We start from the raw sequence: 16451 nt of genomic DNA, 5'->3' as shown, positions 1-16451 counted from the left end.
TCTCTACCTTTTAGCCTTTTTTGATTCCTTCACCCCACCCCACCCCCACTAGGGCTATCTGTACCTTGCTTGTCCTGCTTTCTACCCTTAATTATCACATTCCTTAGATAATATCACCACCTTCAACACCTCTTTGTTCTTTTGTCTGTGTCATCTTTTGGTTATCTCCACCTATCACTGGCCCTCTATCCAGCTCTACCTGTCCCACCCACCCTTAAACCAGCTTATATTTCACCTCTTTTCTATTTTTCCTTAGTTCTGTTGAAGGGTCATTCGGACTCGAAACGATAACTGTGTGCCTTTCCGCAGATGCTGCCAGACCTGCTGAGTTTTTCCAGATATTTTTGTTTTTGTTTTGGATTTCCAGCATCTGCAGTTTTTTGCTTTTACCACAATTATACCACACTGGTTTAGAGAGACAGGAAAATGTTTATTAGAACAAAATGATCCCAAAGATATATTTAAGGACTTTATTAGCTATAAATCATGAACAATTTAACATTGGAAATACATACTCTTTAAATTTCATGGAAATGATTTAAATTAATGTTGAAAAGATGTTGCAGCAACGATTGATTCCTACACCTAGAGTCAGGACAATAATCCATAGATGGGACTGAGTCGCCAAATATTTTCTTTTCTTCATGCTTAACATGGGGTTCTTGTGCCATGGACAATTATAGTACAAAACACCGAATTCAAGAAGTATGTTGGGCTGACATAATTAGTTTTCCACTCATTTCCTAGACAAACCCAATGGAGGAAGTGAGGATGTGAATTATAGATTAAATTGGAGTATGCCTGAGGTACCAAAGAGTTCTGGGCTGATTCTCTGAGTTATCACCTGTCCTGGGATGGATCTGGAGTAAGTCACCAACAAGCTGGTGACAAAGACCCAGTCTGTTCGGCCCCTCCCAGAGGTTGGAAGCATTAAGAGAATGGCCATCTCCACTCCGAGATGCTTATAACATTTCGAGGTAATCATTTTCATCTCAGGCGCTCAGAACCCAGGCACTCAGGTGGTGCTTAGGTATGTTAGAATAGGTTAGAAGAGAATCACACGTGAACGTGATCACACGCTTTATGCGCAGTGTAAAAAGAAAATGAATGTTTCTGTAAATAACTGCAATAAAACGCTGGAGTATTTGATGCTTGGAGAAAAATGGGCTGTCCTGATGTTGAGGCTCAGGATTAGGAGGTGATAGCTAGGTACGAGAGGCAGGACTTTTATTTAGATCAGATAAAGATTGATGAGAAGAGATAAAGATTTTTATGGATTGAGACTACAAAATAACTTTGCTATATTTGTTGCATAATTTATATCTCAGATCTATGCAGAGATGACACTAGTTTCTGTGTGTAACAGGTTTTATTTATATTGTTTTGAAATGTCCACTCCATGTTTCAGCTCTGGCTTCCAGCGCTTGTTACAGTTTGTTTACTTTTCTCTGACTCTGCAATCAGGTTTAACCAAGCAAGCACAGTGAGCATTATTAGTAAACAGACTCACATAATCAAACACATAACAACCACAATATATATCCATGACAGTGTTCTAAATGAGTAGCTGTCCAGGAGTCATTGCTGCTATGACTGCTTCCTACAATTCATAGAGTGGTTGTTTACCATCAATATACTCATCAGGCTGTCTGACAGCCTCTACATTATGTACCATCAGTTCTTTGCAAAATATAAAGTCATGAAGCCATCACCATATGTGAGATAATTCTAGGTGCATACTACAAGAAAATCCCAGACCTATGCACGCACTGAGACAAAGAACAAAGAAAAGTACAGCACAGGAACAGGCCCTTCGGCCCTCCAAGCCTGCGCCGATCATATTGCCCGTCCAACTAAAACATTTTGCACTTCCGGGGTCCATATCCCTCTATTCCCATCCTATTCATGTATTTGTTAAGCTGCCTCTTAAACACCACTATTGTACCTGCTTCCACCACCTCCTCTGGCAGCGAATTCCAGACACTCGCTACCCTCTGCGTAAAAAACTTGCCCCGCACATCTCCTCTATAGTTTTCTCCTCTCACCTTAAACCTATGTCCCCTAGTAATTGACTCTTCCACCCTGGGAAAAAGCTTCTGACTATCTACTCTGTCCATGCCACTCATAATTTTGTAAACTTCTATCAAGTCGCCCCTCAATCTCCGTCGCTCTAGTGAGAACAATCTGAGTTTCTCCAACCTCTCCTCATAGCTAATAACCTCCAGACCAGGCAGCATCCTGGTAAACCTCCTCTGCACCCTCTCCAATGCTTCCATATCCTTCTGGTAATGTGGCGACCAGAAATGCACGCAATATTCCAAGTGTGGCCTAACCAAGGTTCTATACAGCTGCAGCATGACTTCCCAGCTTTTATACTTAATACCCCTGCCAATGAAGGCAAGCATGTCATATGCCTTCCTGACTACCTTATCTACCTGCGTTGCCACTTTCAGTGACCTGTACACCCAGATCCCTCTGCCCGTCAATGCACTTAAGGGTTCTGCCATTTACTGTATAATTCCTGCCTGTATTAGACCTTCCAAAATGCATTACCTCGCATTTGTCCGGATTAAACTCCACCTGCCATTTCTCTGCCCAAGTCTCCAACCGATCTATATCCCATTGTATCCTTTGACAATCCTCTTCACTATCTACAACTCCTCCAACCTTAGTGTCGTCTGCAAACTTACTAATTAGCCCAGTTACATTTTCCTCTAAATCATTTATGTATACTACAAACAGCAAAGGTCCCAGCACTGATCCCTGCGGAACTCCACTAGTCACAGCTCTCCATTCAGAAAAGCACCCTTCCACTGCTACCCTCTGTCTTCTATGACCAAGCCAATTCTGTATCCATCTTGCCAGCTCACCTCTGATCCCGTGCGACTTTACCTTCTGTACCAGTCTGCCATGAGGGACCTTGTCAAGGGCCTTACTGAAATCCATGTATATAACATCCACTGCCCTTCCATCGTCGATCATCTTTGTCACTTCCTCGAAAAACTCGATCAAGTTAGTGAGACACGACCTCCCCTTCACAAAACCATGCTGCTTCTCACTAATACGCCCATTTGCTTCCAAATGGTAGTAAATCCTGTCACGAAGAATCTTCTCCAATAATTTCCCTACCACTGACATAAGGCTCACCGGCCTGTAATTTCCTGGATTATCCCGGCTACCATTCTTAAACAATGCAACAACATTGGCCATTCTCCAGTCCTCTGGGACCTCACCCGTAGCTAGTGAGAATACAAAGATTTCTGTCAAGGCCCCAGCAATCTTCTGTCTTGCCTCCCTCAGTACTCTGGGGTAGATCCCAACTGGCCCTGGGGACTTATCCACCTTAATATTCTTCAAGACGCCCAACACCTCCTCTTTTTTGATCTTAACATGATCCAGGCTATCTACACACTCTTCCCTAGACAAATCAACCGCTAAGTCCTTCTCTTTGGTGAATACTGATGAGAAGTATTCATTTAGTATCTCTCCCATTTCTTCTGGCTCCACACACAGATTCCCACCTCTGTCCCTGAGTGGGCCTACCCTTTCCCTGGCTACCCTCTTGCTTTTTACATATGTATAAAAGGCCTTGGGATTTTCCTTAATCCTGGTTGCCAGTGACTTTTCATGACCCCTTTTAGCCCTCCTGACTCCTTGCTTAAGTTTCTTCCTACTTTCTTTATATTCTCCACGGGCTTCATCTGTTCCCAGCCTTCTAGCCCTTATGAATGCTTCCCCTTACTTTTTGACTAATCTCACAATATCCTTCGTTATCCAAGGTTCCTGAAACTTGCCATGCTTATCCTTCATCCTAGCAGGAACATGCCAGTCCTGAATTCTTATCAACTGACGTTTGAAAGCCCCCTACATGTCAGCTGTTGATTTGCCCTCAAACATCCGCCTCCAGTCTAAATTCCTCAGTACCTACCTAATATTGTTATAATTAGCCTTCCCCCAATTAAGCACCTTAACCCGAGGACTCCTGTTATCCTTATCCACCAGTACCTTGAAACTTACTGAATTATGGTCACTTTTCCCAAAATGCTCCCCTACTGAAACTTCGACCACCTGGCCGGATTCATTCCCTAATACCAGGTCCAGTATTGCCCCTTCCCTAGTTGGACTATCTACATATTGTCTCAGGAAGGCCTCCTGGATGCACCTTACAAATTCTGCACCATCCAAACCCATAGCACTAAGTGATTCCCAGTCAATATAGGGGAAAGTTAAAATCACCCACCATAACAACCCTATTGCTTTTACATCTTTCCAAAATCTGCCTACATAACTGTTCTTCAATCTCCCGCTGGCAATTGGGAGGCCTATAGTAAACGCCCAACAATGTGACTGCACCATTCCTATTCCGGAGCTCTATCCATATTGCCTCGCTGCATGAGCCCACCAAGGTGTCCTCCTGTCATACAGCTGTGATATTCCCCTTAACCAGCAGTGCAACTCCCCCACCTCTTCTACATCCCTCTCTATCCTGCCTGAAACATCTAAATCCTGGAACGTTTATCTGCCAATCCTGTCCATCCTTCAACCAAGCCTCTGTAATAGCAATATAATCATAGTCCCAAGTACTAATCCAAGCTCTAAGCTCATCTGCCTTGCTTGTTATACTTCTCGCATTGAAACAAATGCATTTCAGCCCACCGTCGCACTGTGTTCAGTAATTTCTCCCTGCCTGCCCTTCCTCTTAGTCCTACTGGCCATATTCACTGGTTCCCAGTCCTTTATTTCACTTGCTGACCTATTGCTCTGGTTCCCACCCCCCGCCATACTAGTTTAAACCCTCCCGAGTGACACTAGCAAACCTCGCCGCCAGGATATTGGTGCCCCTCCAGTTTAGATGCAACCCGTCCTTCTTGTACAGGTCCCACCTGCCCCGGAAGAGATCCCACTGATCCAGATATCGGAAACCCTCCCTCCTACACCATCTGTTCAGCCACGTGTTCAGCTGCACTATCTTCCTATTTCTAGCCTCACTGGCACGTGGCACAGGGAGTAATCCTGAGATTACAACCCTAGAGGTCCTGTTTTTTAACTTTCTGCCTAACTCCCCGAACTCCCGCTGCAGGACCTCGTCACTCTTCCTGCCTATGTCGTTAGTACCAATGTGTACCACGACCTCTGGCTGTTCCCCCTCCCCCTTCAGAATGTCCCGTACCCGATCAGAGACATCCTGGACCCTGGCACCAGGACGGCAACATACCATCCTGGTGTCTCTTTCATGACCACAGAAGCTCCTATCTGAGCCCCTGACTATAGAGTCCCTGTGACAATTGCTCTTCTGTGCTTTGACCCCCCCTGCTGAACAACAGAGACAGCCGTGATGCCACTGCTCTGGTTACTGCTGTTGTTTTCCCCTGATAGGCCATCCCCCCCAACAGTATCCAACATGGTATACCAGTTAGAGAGGGGGACAGCCAAAGGGGATTTCTGCACTGACTGACTGCCCCTTCTAGCGGTCACCCATCTATCTGTCTGTACCTTGGGTGTGACCACGTCTCCAAAACTCCTGTCAATGACGCTTTCCGCCACCTGAATGCTCCTAAGTGAATCCAACTGCTGATCGAACCGATCCATGTGGTCTGTGAGGAGCTGCAATTGTACATTGTAGTTGTCCAGGACTCTTGAAGCATCACAGATTTCCCACATCCCACAGGTGAAGCACTTCACCCCAGCAACTGCCATTTCTAGAACTATTTAATAAATTAATTTAAATCTAATAATTGCTTATTGACTCCTTATTAACTATACGTTCCCTAGGGCTAGATTTCTACTAAAAATGCTAAATTCTAAGAACAGTAATCCCCTGATTCTGGTCTAGATAGCCTCTACTTATTAATTAAGTGATTAATTTATTTGGTTTAATTAGTTTAACAATGTTTTAGTTTCAAATTCAGTGTAGATTCCCTAGCAGCCAACCAGGTCACAGATTTACCGTGACGCCACTTTAAAATTTTTTTTAAGACCGGAGGTCCGCGAATCCCCGAGGTAATGTGTTTATACTCACATCGCTGGAACTCCGCTCTCCGACTCTGCTCCCTGGAACTCTCCTCACGCTCTTTTATCCTGTGTCTCCACCGCTCTCCTCGCGCTCTTTTATCCTGTGTCTCCACTCTCCTCGCGCTCTTTTATCCTGTGTCTCCACCGCTCTCCTCGCGCTCTTTTATCCTGTGTCTCCACCGCTCTCCTCGCGCTCTTTTATCCTGTGTCTGCGCTCTCCTTGCGCTCTTTTATCCTGTGTCTCCGCTCTCCTCGCGCTCTTTTATCCTGTGTCTGCGCTCTCCTTGCGCTCTTTTATCCTGTGTCTCTGGTCTCCTTGCGCTCTTTTATCCTGTGTCTCTGGTCTCCTCGCGCTCTTTTATCCTGTGTCTCCACCGCTCTCCTCGCGCTCTTTTATCCTGTGTCTGCGCTCTCCTTGCGCTCTTTTATCCTGTGTCTCCGCTCTCCTCGCGCTCTTTTATCCTGTGTCTGCGCTCTCCTTGCGCTCTTTTATCCTGTGTCTGCGCTCTCCTTGCGCTCTTTTATCCTGTGTCTCTGGTCTCCTTGCGCTCTTTTATCCTGTGTCTCTGCTCTCCTTGCACTCTTTTATCCTGTGTCTGCGCTCTCCTTGCGCTCTTTTATCCTGTGTCTCTGGTCTCCTCGCGCTCTTTTATCCTGTGTCTGCGCTCTCCTTGCGCTCTTTTATCCTGTGTCTCCGCTCTCCTCGCGCTCTTTTATCCTGTGTCTCCGCTCTCCTCGCGCTCTTTTATCCTGTGTCTCCGCCGCTCTCCTCGCGCTCTTTTATCCTGTGTCTCTGGTCTCCTTGCGCTCTTTTATCCTGTGTCTCTGCTCTCCTTGCGCTCTTTTATCCTGTGTCTTCGCCACTCTCCTCACGCTCTTTTATCCTGTATCTCTGCTCTCCTTGCGCTCTTTTATCCTGTGTCTCCGCCACTCTCCTCGCGCTCTTTTATCCTGTGTCTCTGCTCTCCTCGCGCTCTTTTATCCTGTGTCTCCGCCACTCTCCTCGCGCTCTTTTATCCTGTGTCTCTGCTCTCCTCGCGCTCTTTTATCCTGTGTCTCTGCTCTCCTTGCGCTCTTTTATCCTGTGTCTCCGCCGCTCTCCTCGCGCTCTTTTATCCTGTGTCTCTGCTCTCCTCGCGCTCTTTTACCCTGTGTCTCCGCTCTCCTCACGCTCTTTTATCCTGTGTCTCCGCCACTCTCCTCGCGCTCTTTTATCCTGTGTCTCCGCCACTCTCCTCGCGCTCTTTTATCCTGTGTCTCCGCTCTCCTCGCGCTCTTTTATCCTGTGTCTCCGCCACTCTCCTCGCGCTCTTTTATCCTGTGTCTCTGCTCTCCTTGCGCTCTTTTATCCTGTGTCTCCACTCTCCTCGCGCTCTTTTATCCCGTGTCTCCGCCACATTCCTCGCGCTCTTTTATCCTGTGTCTCCGCCGCTCTCCTCGCGCACTTTTATCCTGTGTCTCCGCTCTCCTCGTGCTCTTTTATCCCGTGTCTCTACTCTCCTCGCGCTCTTTTAACCTTATTATCAGCATTGCAATGGCTTACTCAGTCCCTGTCTCCGTGTGTCTCATTGTGGTAGTATTATAGAGTTGCTTTTCCAGGCAACGTTTCTTGGTGGAAACATTGAATTTTATTTACAAGACAGCAGCAGCAACAGCTACACGTGCATCTAACTCTATAACTAAAGAAGAACTCTCTCCTAGAGGTTCCCCGCACTGCTAACTCATTGGTTTACACAGGTCATGTGATCTTACAACAGGATTATTCTTTTATCCTACGCTTATGAAAACTATAATTGCAAAACAAAAACAGAATTACCTGGAAAAACTCAGCAGGTCTGGCAGCATCGGCGGAGAAGAAAAGAGTTGACGTTTCGAGTCCTCATTACCCTTCAACATTTTGTTTTGGATTTCCAGCATCCGCAGTAGTTTTTTGTTTTGAAAACTATAATTACTATAGGTAGGGAGAGGGACAGGGTTAACACTTCAGGTCTGTGACCTTTCACCAAAATTGGGGTTAAAAAAGAAACTAATGGGTTACGTGATGACTGACCCCTTAAGCTCTGTTCAGCTGAGTAGGGGTCACGTGATTTGTTCAACCAACATGTGGTTAGTGCGGGGGAATAAATCCTAGGGAGGGATTTCCGAGGAAAAAATGTCTGTATAAGGGGCTGGCTGGATACAAGCAGCCACGGAAGCTCTTGTTTAAATAAAGTTTGTTTTGTTTGACTAAGAAGCCTCCCAGAGCCTGTTTCTGCGGGTTACTTGAAGTTTTAAATATGGGGCTAGAGATTGTGCTAGAACTTTTCAGATCACTGGTTCGGTCTCAGCTGGAGCATTGCGGACAATTCTGAACAACACAATGCAAGAAAGAGGTAAAGGCCTTAGAAAGGGTAGAGAGAAGGTTTGCCAGGATGTCACCAGGGATGAGGGACTTCTGTTATGAGGAGAAATTGAAAAACTCCTCCTTGAGACCAGAGAAGGTTAAGAGGTGAGGTAATAGATGTTTTCAAGATGAGGAGAGGTTTCGACAGAATAGAGAGAAAATAATTATTCCCTCTGGCGAACGGTTCAATAAAAGGTTAAAATCATTGCCAAAAGATCTAGAGGGGAGATGAGGGAGTTGGCTTGATTGAGAACAATCTACCTGAAAATATGGTGGAATTTTAAAAAGAAGCTGATCAGGTACTCAAGAATGAGGAATTTTCAGGGTTACGGACAAGAAGAACAAGGATGTTGTCTTTCAAAGCCAGCACGTGCATGATGGGCTGAATGGCTTCCATCTGTGCTGTATGTTTCTATATTTCTATTCTATTTACATGTTGCCTCTGGGCATCATCCAAAACATGTTTGATTCCACATGTATACTGATGACACACAGCTCCACGTCATCATTATCTCTTTCGATTCCTCCACTGCCTCTGATTTGTCATGTTGCTTGCCCAACACCCAGTACTGAATGAGTAGAAATTTCCTCCAATTAAATATTGGGAAGACACAATCTGTTGCCTTCAATCCTGCCCCAAGTTTCATTCCCCAGCCATCGACTCCATCCCTCCCCTTGGTAACTTTGGGAGGCTGAACCAGACTGTTTGCAACCTCCGCCTTTCTATTTGAACCTGAATTTTGCTTCCATCCACATACCATGTAGTTTATATTGCATCTCATAATTTCACTTCCAAAATCCATCATTTCATAATTTTCTGTTTTAAATTTTTATCCGTCATGTGTCTGCCCGCCTCACCAGTCTGACTATCCCCACCTGAAGTTTGTTGTTGTACTCCTCACCGTTTACAACGTTCCCAAGCTTGGTGTTGTCTGTAAACTTTGAAATTTCACCCACGGACCCAAGTTATATATTAAACAGAGCAGTTGTCCTAATACTGCCCCCTGGGGGACACAAGTCTGAAAAACAACTGCTTTCTATATTGCAGCCAGTTTAGTATCCAGGCTCTGCCACTGTCCATTTAATCACATGGGCTTCAATTTTGCTTTCAAGTCTACAATGTGGCACTTGTTCAAACACCTTTGGTAGCCCATATGCACACAAAATCAGCTGCATTACTTCCAGCAACCCTCTTTGTTATTTAATTGAAGAACCTAAATCAGGTTAGTCAGACATTAAGGAATCCAGGTTGACTGTCATTTATGCTCTTCCAAGTAATAATTCATTTTAGATCAGTTAATGGTCCCTGGAAGATATAGGCTGTGACTTCCGAGCTCCAGGGCAGTGTAATTGTGGGGGTACCTCAAAGATGTGCTGGGGAAGGGCCCCTCCACAACCCCACCCCCCGCCATAAGACCATAAGACATAGGAGCAGAAATTAGGCCATTCGGCCCATCGAGTCTGCTCCACCGTTCAATCATGGCTGATAAGTTTCTCAACCCCATTCTCCCGCCTTCTCCCCGTAACCTTTGATCCCCTTACCAATCAAGAACCTATCTATCTCGGTCTTAAATGCACTCAATGACTTGGCCTCCACAGCCTTCTGTGACAATGAATTCCATAGATTCACCACTCTCTGGCTAAAGAAGTTTCTCCTCATTTCTGTTCTAAAAGGTCTTCCCTTTGCTCTGAGGCTGTGCCTTCGGGTCCTAGTCTCTCCTACTAATGGAAACATCTTCCCCACGTCCACTCTATCCAGGCCTTTCAGTATTCTGTAAATTTCAATCAGATCCCCCCTCATCCTTCTAAACTCCAACGAGTATAGACCCAGAGTCCTCAAACGTTCCTCATGTTAAGCCTTTCATTCCTGGGATCGTTCTCGTGAACCTCCTCTGGACCCTCTCCAGGGCCAGAACATCCTTCCTGAGATTCGGGGCCCAAAATTGCTCACAATATTCTAAATGTGGTCTGACCAGAGCCTTATAAAGCCTCAGCAGCACATCCCTGCTTTTATATTCTAGTCCTCTCAAAATAAATGCCAACATTGCATTTGCCTTCCTAACTACCGACTCAACCTACAAGTTAACCTTAAGAGAATCCTGGACTAGGACTCCCAAGTCCCTTTGCACTCCAGATTTCTGAATTCTCTCCCCATTTAGAAAATAACCAATGCCTCTATTCTTCAGACCAAAGTGCATGACCTGACACTTCCTCACGTCGTATTCCATCTGCCACTTCTTTGCCCATTCTCCTAACCTGTCCAAATCCTTTTGCAGCCTCCCCACCTCCTCAATACTCAATGTCCCTCCACCTATCTTTGTATCATCTGCAAACTTAGCCAGGATGCCCTCAGTTCATTAGATCGTTAATGTATAAAGTGAAAAGTTGTGGTCCCAACACTGACCCCTGCGGAACTCCACTAGTCACCGGCCGCCATCCTGAGAAGGACCCCCTTATCCCCACTCTCTGCCTCCTGCCAGACAGCCAATCTTCTATCCATGCTAGTATCTTGCCTCTAACACCATGGGCTCTTATCTTACTGAGCAGCCTCCTGTGCGGCACCTTGTCAAAGGCCTTCTGGAAGTCCAAGTAGATAATATCCATTGGCTCTCCTTTGTCTAACCTACTCGTTACCTCCTCAAAGAATTCTAACAGATTTGTCAGGCATGACCTCCCCTTGATGAAACCATGCTGGCTTTGCCCGATTTTACCGTGCACTTCCAAGTATTCTGAAATCTCATTCTTAATAATGGACTCTAAAATCTTACCAATGACCAAGGTCAGGCTAATCGGCCTGTAATTTCCCGTCTTTTGCCTCACTCCCTTCTTAAACAGGGGGGTTACATTAGCGATTTTCCAGTCCTCTGGGACCCTCCCTGACTCCAGTGATTCCTGAAAGATCACCACTAACGCCTCCACTATCTTTTCAGCTATCTCCTTCAGAACTCTGGGGTGTAATCCATCTGGTCCAGGTCATTTATCCACCTTCAGACCTTTCAGTTTTCCTAGCACCTCTGCCCCCCAACTCTCTTGAACTTTGGGGATGTCACTCGTGTCTTCCACTGTGAAGACTGACGCAAAGTACCTATTCAGTTCCTCCGCCATTTCTTTGTTCCCCACTACTACTTCTCCAGCGTCATTTTCCAGCGGCCCAATGTCCACTTTTCCCTCTCTCTTACCCTTTATATATCTAAAAAAACTCTTGCAATCTTTTTTTATATTACTGTCTAGTTTACCCTGATACTTAATCTTCTCCATCCTTATTTCTTTTTTAGTTGTCCTCTGTTGGTCTTTGTAGGCTTCCCAGTCCCCTGGTTTCTCACTGCTCTTTGCTGCATTGTATGCTTTCTCTTTAGCTTTTATGCTGTCCCTGACTTCCCTTGTCAGCCATGGCTGCCTCATCCTCCCTTTAGTATGCTTCTTCTTCCTAGGGATGAATTTTTGCTGTGTCTCCCAAATTACTCCCAGAAACTCCTGCCATTGCTGTTCCACTGTCTTTCCTGCTAGGTTTATCTCCCAGTCAATTCTGGCCAGCTCCTCCCTCATGCCTCTGTAGTTGCCTTTATTCAACTGTAATACCGTTACATCTGATTCCAGCTTTTTCCTTTCAAACTGCAGGGTAAATTCTATCATATTATGGTCACTTCCTCCTAAGGGTTCCTTCACCTTAAGCTCCCTTATCAAATCTGCCTCATTACACATCACTAAATCTAGAATTGCCTGTTCCCTAGTGGGCTCCACCACAAGCTGCTTCAAAAAGCCATCTCGTAGACATTCCACAAATTCCTTTTCTTGGGATCCACTACCAACCTGATTTTCCCAGTCTACCTGCATATTGAAATCCCCCATGATCACTGTAACCTTGCCTTTCTTACACGCCTTTTCTATCTCCTGGTGTATCTTGTGCTCCACATCCTGACTACTGTTCGGAGGCCTGTACATAACTCCCATTATGGTTTTTTTACCTTTGCGGTTCCTCAACTCTACCCACACAGATTCTACATCATCTGATCCTACGTCATTTCTTGCTATCGATTTAAGTTCATTTCTTACTAACAAAGCAACCCCACCCCCTCTGTCAACCTGCCTATCTTTTTGATAGGATGTATATCCTTGGATATTTATCTCCCAGTCCTGATCCCCTTGCAGCCATGTCTCTGTGATGCCCACCACATCATACCTGCCAATTTCAATCTGCGCCACAAGCTCATTTACCTTATTTCGTATACTGCGTGCATTCAGATACAACACCTTCAGTCCTGTATTTCCCATCCCCTTTCTCATTGTCGTCCCTTTATCTGATGTGCTTGAAGTTAGATTCCACCCCTTTCCAAATGCTCTGTCCTATTTTGTGTTCTGGGGACTTTAATAGCCTCTCCTGGGCTCTCCTTTCTTTTTAGTTTTTTCATAATTTTCCATGAAGTTGAATCCACCCCCCCACATGCTAACCTGCTGCTTTGTTTCCCATTAGTCATACTTCTTTGGAGTTTTACCCTTCCCTTCCCCCACCCACTTTCTACTTTAAAGTCCTGTTGACCACCCTATTTACCCTTTTCGCTAGAACATTGGTCCCAGATCGGTTCAGGTGGAGACCGTCCCAACGGTACAGATCCCTCCTGTTCCAATACTGATGCCAGTGCCCCACGAAATGGAACCCCTCTTTCCCGCACCACTCCTTTAGCCACGTGTTTACTTTCCTTTGGTTTTAATTCTTCTAACTGTTCCTGGATAACTATAGCTGTATGACAGTCAGAACCATCTGAGTTCTGTGATTTAAACGCATTTTCAGATGTCCGAAGTAGTGAATTCCCAGTGGTTGCACCTTGAGATGTGGAAGGCAGCTGAGATTCCTCTGAGGTCACTTCAGATGGCCGTGATGGTTGACCAAGAGCAGCTGTGGGCTCTGAGGGCTTGGCTGCAGCAGCCTGGCCTATCTGGCACTAACAACGGCACTGGCAAAGTAAGTGGTGTAAGAGCAGGCATGATGTTGTCCAGAGAGAGGAGAGCTGCTGCCTCTCCCACAGAATCCAGGCATCATTTCAGAGCTGCTGAAAAGCAATACATGTACAAGTCATGAAAATAATATTCTTTTTGTGAAAACAGGTCTCTACTGAGTTGCCAATGATGGAGAGCACAACAGAGATGCCAACTGCTGATTATGAATACCTGTGTGAGAAAGAAAACATCAACGCATTTGGAGAAATACTCATGCCCAGCTTCTATGCAATAGTTTTAATGCTCAGTCTCATTGGAAATGGGTTAGTTTTGCTTGTACTTGTGAAATATGAATATCTAAGAAGCATAACAAATATATTCATTCTTAACCTTGCCATTTCTGATTTACTTTCTACTATTTGTCTTCCTTTCTGGGCAATTCATCATTTACATGGTTGGATCTTTGGAGTTGCCATGTGCAAATTAATGAGCGGTTTGTTTTACATAGGCTTTTACAGTGGTATAATGTTCCTGACACTGATGACCATTGACCGGTACCTTGCAGTTGTTCATGCTGTATCTGCTGCAAGATCTAGAAAAATTCGCTATGCAACAGTAACAAGTGTGATTGTTTGGCTGACCAGTACCTTAGCAACCATCCCTGACTTTATCTTTGCTGAATTAGAATACGATTATGAGAGAGTTACTTGCGACAATATTTACCCAATTGAAAAAGCAGTTCCATGGAAACTATTAAGATATTACCAACAAAATATACTGTTCTTCATCCTTCCATTTGTTATCATTGTGTACTGCTATTTTAGGATAATTCAGACGTTGGTAAAGTGTAGAACAGTGCAGAAGCACAGGACGCTGAGAGTTATATTCACCATTGTAGTGGTGTTCTTTTTATGTTGGGCACCTTACAATGTTGTGATTTTCTTGAGATCTTTGGAGGAGTTTCAGCTGCTGGAGTTTGACAACTGTGAGTCAGAGATGCACCTGGATTATGCACACACAATCTCTTACACTGTGGCTTATTTTCACTGTTGTCTCAATCCCATTTTTTATGCCTTTGTGGGTGAAAAATTTAGAAGACACCTAATTCATTTCTGTGACCACTGTTTGCCCTGTAGTATGTGTCACCAGCGGAAATACGTCACCAAGAATACCCATTTGGAATATTCTGATGGTTCCATTGGTAATGATACAACAAATAACTGGTAGTCTGGCCTTTCTTTTAAAAAATGCATGGTTGAAGAAATTTTTAATTTGTGGTGCTTTTGCTAACTAAATGTTCTTTTTTTTGATGTAATGTGAACAAAGTGGATTAGTTGTAATAAGAGTAATACAGCAAAAAAATACTGTTTGACCTTTCATAGACAGTCAAACCAGTGGGATGATATAAATTGGCTTTGTCTAGTCTTTTCTCTAAGCCTGCTTTGTATCAGCTAAGTTTTTTGCTAAATTGTGCATAATTTACCTCTTAACAATATTGTTTCTCAACATTAATGTAAGATTTTCTTGTCTACATATTTCATGGTTGGTTATTTGTTGCAACTGATTATTGCTAAGTTTGCTTGTGTTTAAAATTATACTTTCGGGAAATGACAAATAAATAAAAACCATAACGTGGCCATTGCACAACTTGCACCTGATCAATTTTGTGTTTCAAACTAATTTAGCAGATATGGAATTCAGGTCTTAACAATTATTCAAAAGCAAACAGTGATAGGTGCCTTGCAAAAGTAGCATTGATTGCTGAAGGTGAGGATGATCCCAAACTCCAAACATATTTCAAGAATAATTAGGCATTCAGCTCTAAGATTTTACATTCCACCACCCCCCAACACACCCCCATCCCCACACCCTCAGCCCCACCCAGCCTGGGCTGGCTGACTGACTGGCACCAGTAACGGTTCTGGTGAAGTGGTTGGTGGAGCAGTTGGCATGTGGTGATCTTAAGAGAGGACAGCGAATGCCTACGGAGCCCAGGTCACTCTCCCACGGCAGCACCTCAATAGCCACAAGGTTTTGTTGGAGATCAGAGCACCAGACTGCTGGATTGACGTGTCACCCTGGAAACCTCTTTCAGCATTGGCTGCCAAAACCAAGATGGCAGCCGCATGAGCTTCCATGCCAGCCGGTTGTGTTGCCATGGAGCCTTCAGAATTGCCACTGAGTCCCCAGAGTTGTCATAAGACACTGCCACATGTGATTTCTATAACCAGAGGGCAAAGATTTAAAGTGATTGGTAGAAGGATTAGATGGGTGATGAGGAAACATTTTTTCACTGAGGGGGTGGTAGGGACCTGGAGCTCACTACCTGAAAGGGAGGTGGAGGCAGGAACTCTCACCACACTTAAAAAGCACTTTGCTGTCTGCTTGAAGACTTGTCAGCTATGGGCCTAGTGCAGGAAAGAGGTGCTGGTTACTTTTGAGAATATTGGCGCCCCCACTACCCCCTGAGTCGCGCTGGTTGCAAAAGGTACGTTAGTAAAATGCCAACACAAACAGCCCACCCCTCACACACTTGGTGCTGCACCGCCTCACCCACCCACCCAGTTTTCTACAATATGTTATACGTGTTTATCCAACTGAATGGTTCGTTATTCCACAGAGCTTTTAAGTAGCAGCCAAGCATACGGGTGGAGCCTGGAGTGTAGGCTAGACCAGGTAAGGACAGCAGGTTCCCTCCCAACGTGGGGTTTTTGCAACAATCCAATAGTTTTATTACTAGCATTTTATTCCATCAATTGAATTTAAATTCCTCCAGCTGCCATGGTGGGATTTGAACACATGGGCAGAATTTTGCCCTTGGCGGGGGCGGGCGGGAGCCGTCTGCGATCGGCAACACACCGTGATTTCATGCTGGCGGGCCAATTAAGGCCTGCCCAGTGTGAAAGGCGAGCTGCAGAGCTGAGCGCTATCTGTGCGGGGGGCTTGGGGGGGTTGGTGGGGTGGGTGGGGGGGGGTGGGGGAGTGAGCGAGCTGAGTGCGATCTTTGCGCATGCGTGCGAGTGAGCGCTGCATAATCACCCTGAGGCACGGAGCTGCACGGGGACTTCAATGTCCATCGCCAAGAGTGGCTCGGTAGCACCACCACTGACAGAGCTGGCCG

General features: G+C 45.2%; 1 protein-coding gene across 2 annotated transcripts in view; it reads left to right on the top strand.

The window, feature by feature from the left end:
• Positions 1-14971, top strand: part of LOC144679150 (C-C chemokine receptor type 3-like) — a 37433-nt gene extending 22462 nt beyond the window's left edge. For both annotated transcript variants that reach the window (XM_078539512.1, XM_078539511.1), the window contains exon 4: positions 13499-14971. In XM_078539512.1, the coding sequence (XP_078395638.1) occupies positions 13499-14557 (1059 nt within the window). In that variant the 3' untranslated portion in view covers positions 14558-14971. The remainder of the gene's footprint in view (positions 1-13498) is intronic.
• Positions 14972-16451: the final 1480 nt, after the last annotated feature.

Source organism: Cetorhinus maximus, chromosome 3 (genome assembly GCF_964194155.1).
Source record: "Cetorhinus maximus chromosome 3, sCetMax3.hap1.1, whole genome shotgun sequence".
Lineage (NCBI taxonomy): Eukaryota > Metazoa > Chordata > Chondrichthyes > Lamniformes > Cetorhinidae > Cetorhinus > Cetorhinus maximus.
This window is presented reverse-complemented; position numbering and strand designations above follow the sequence as displayed.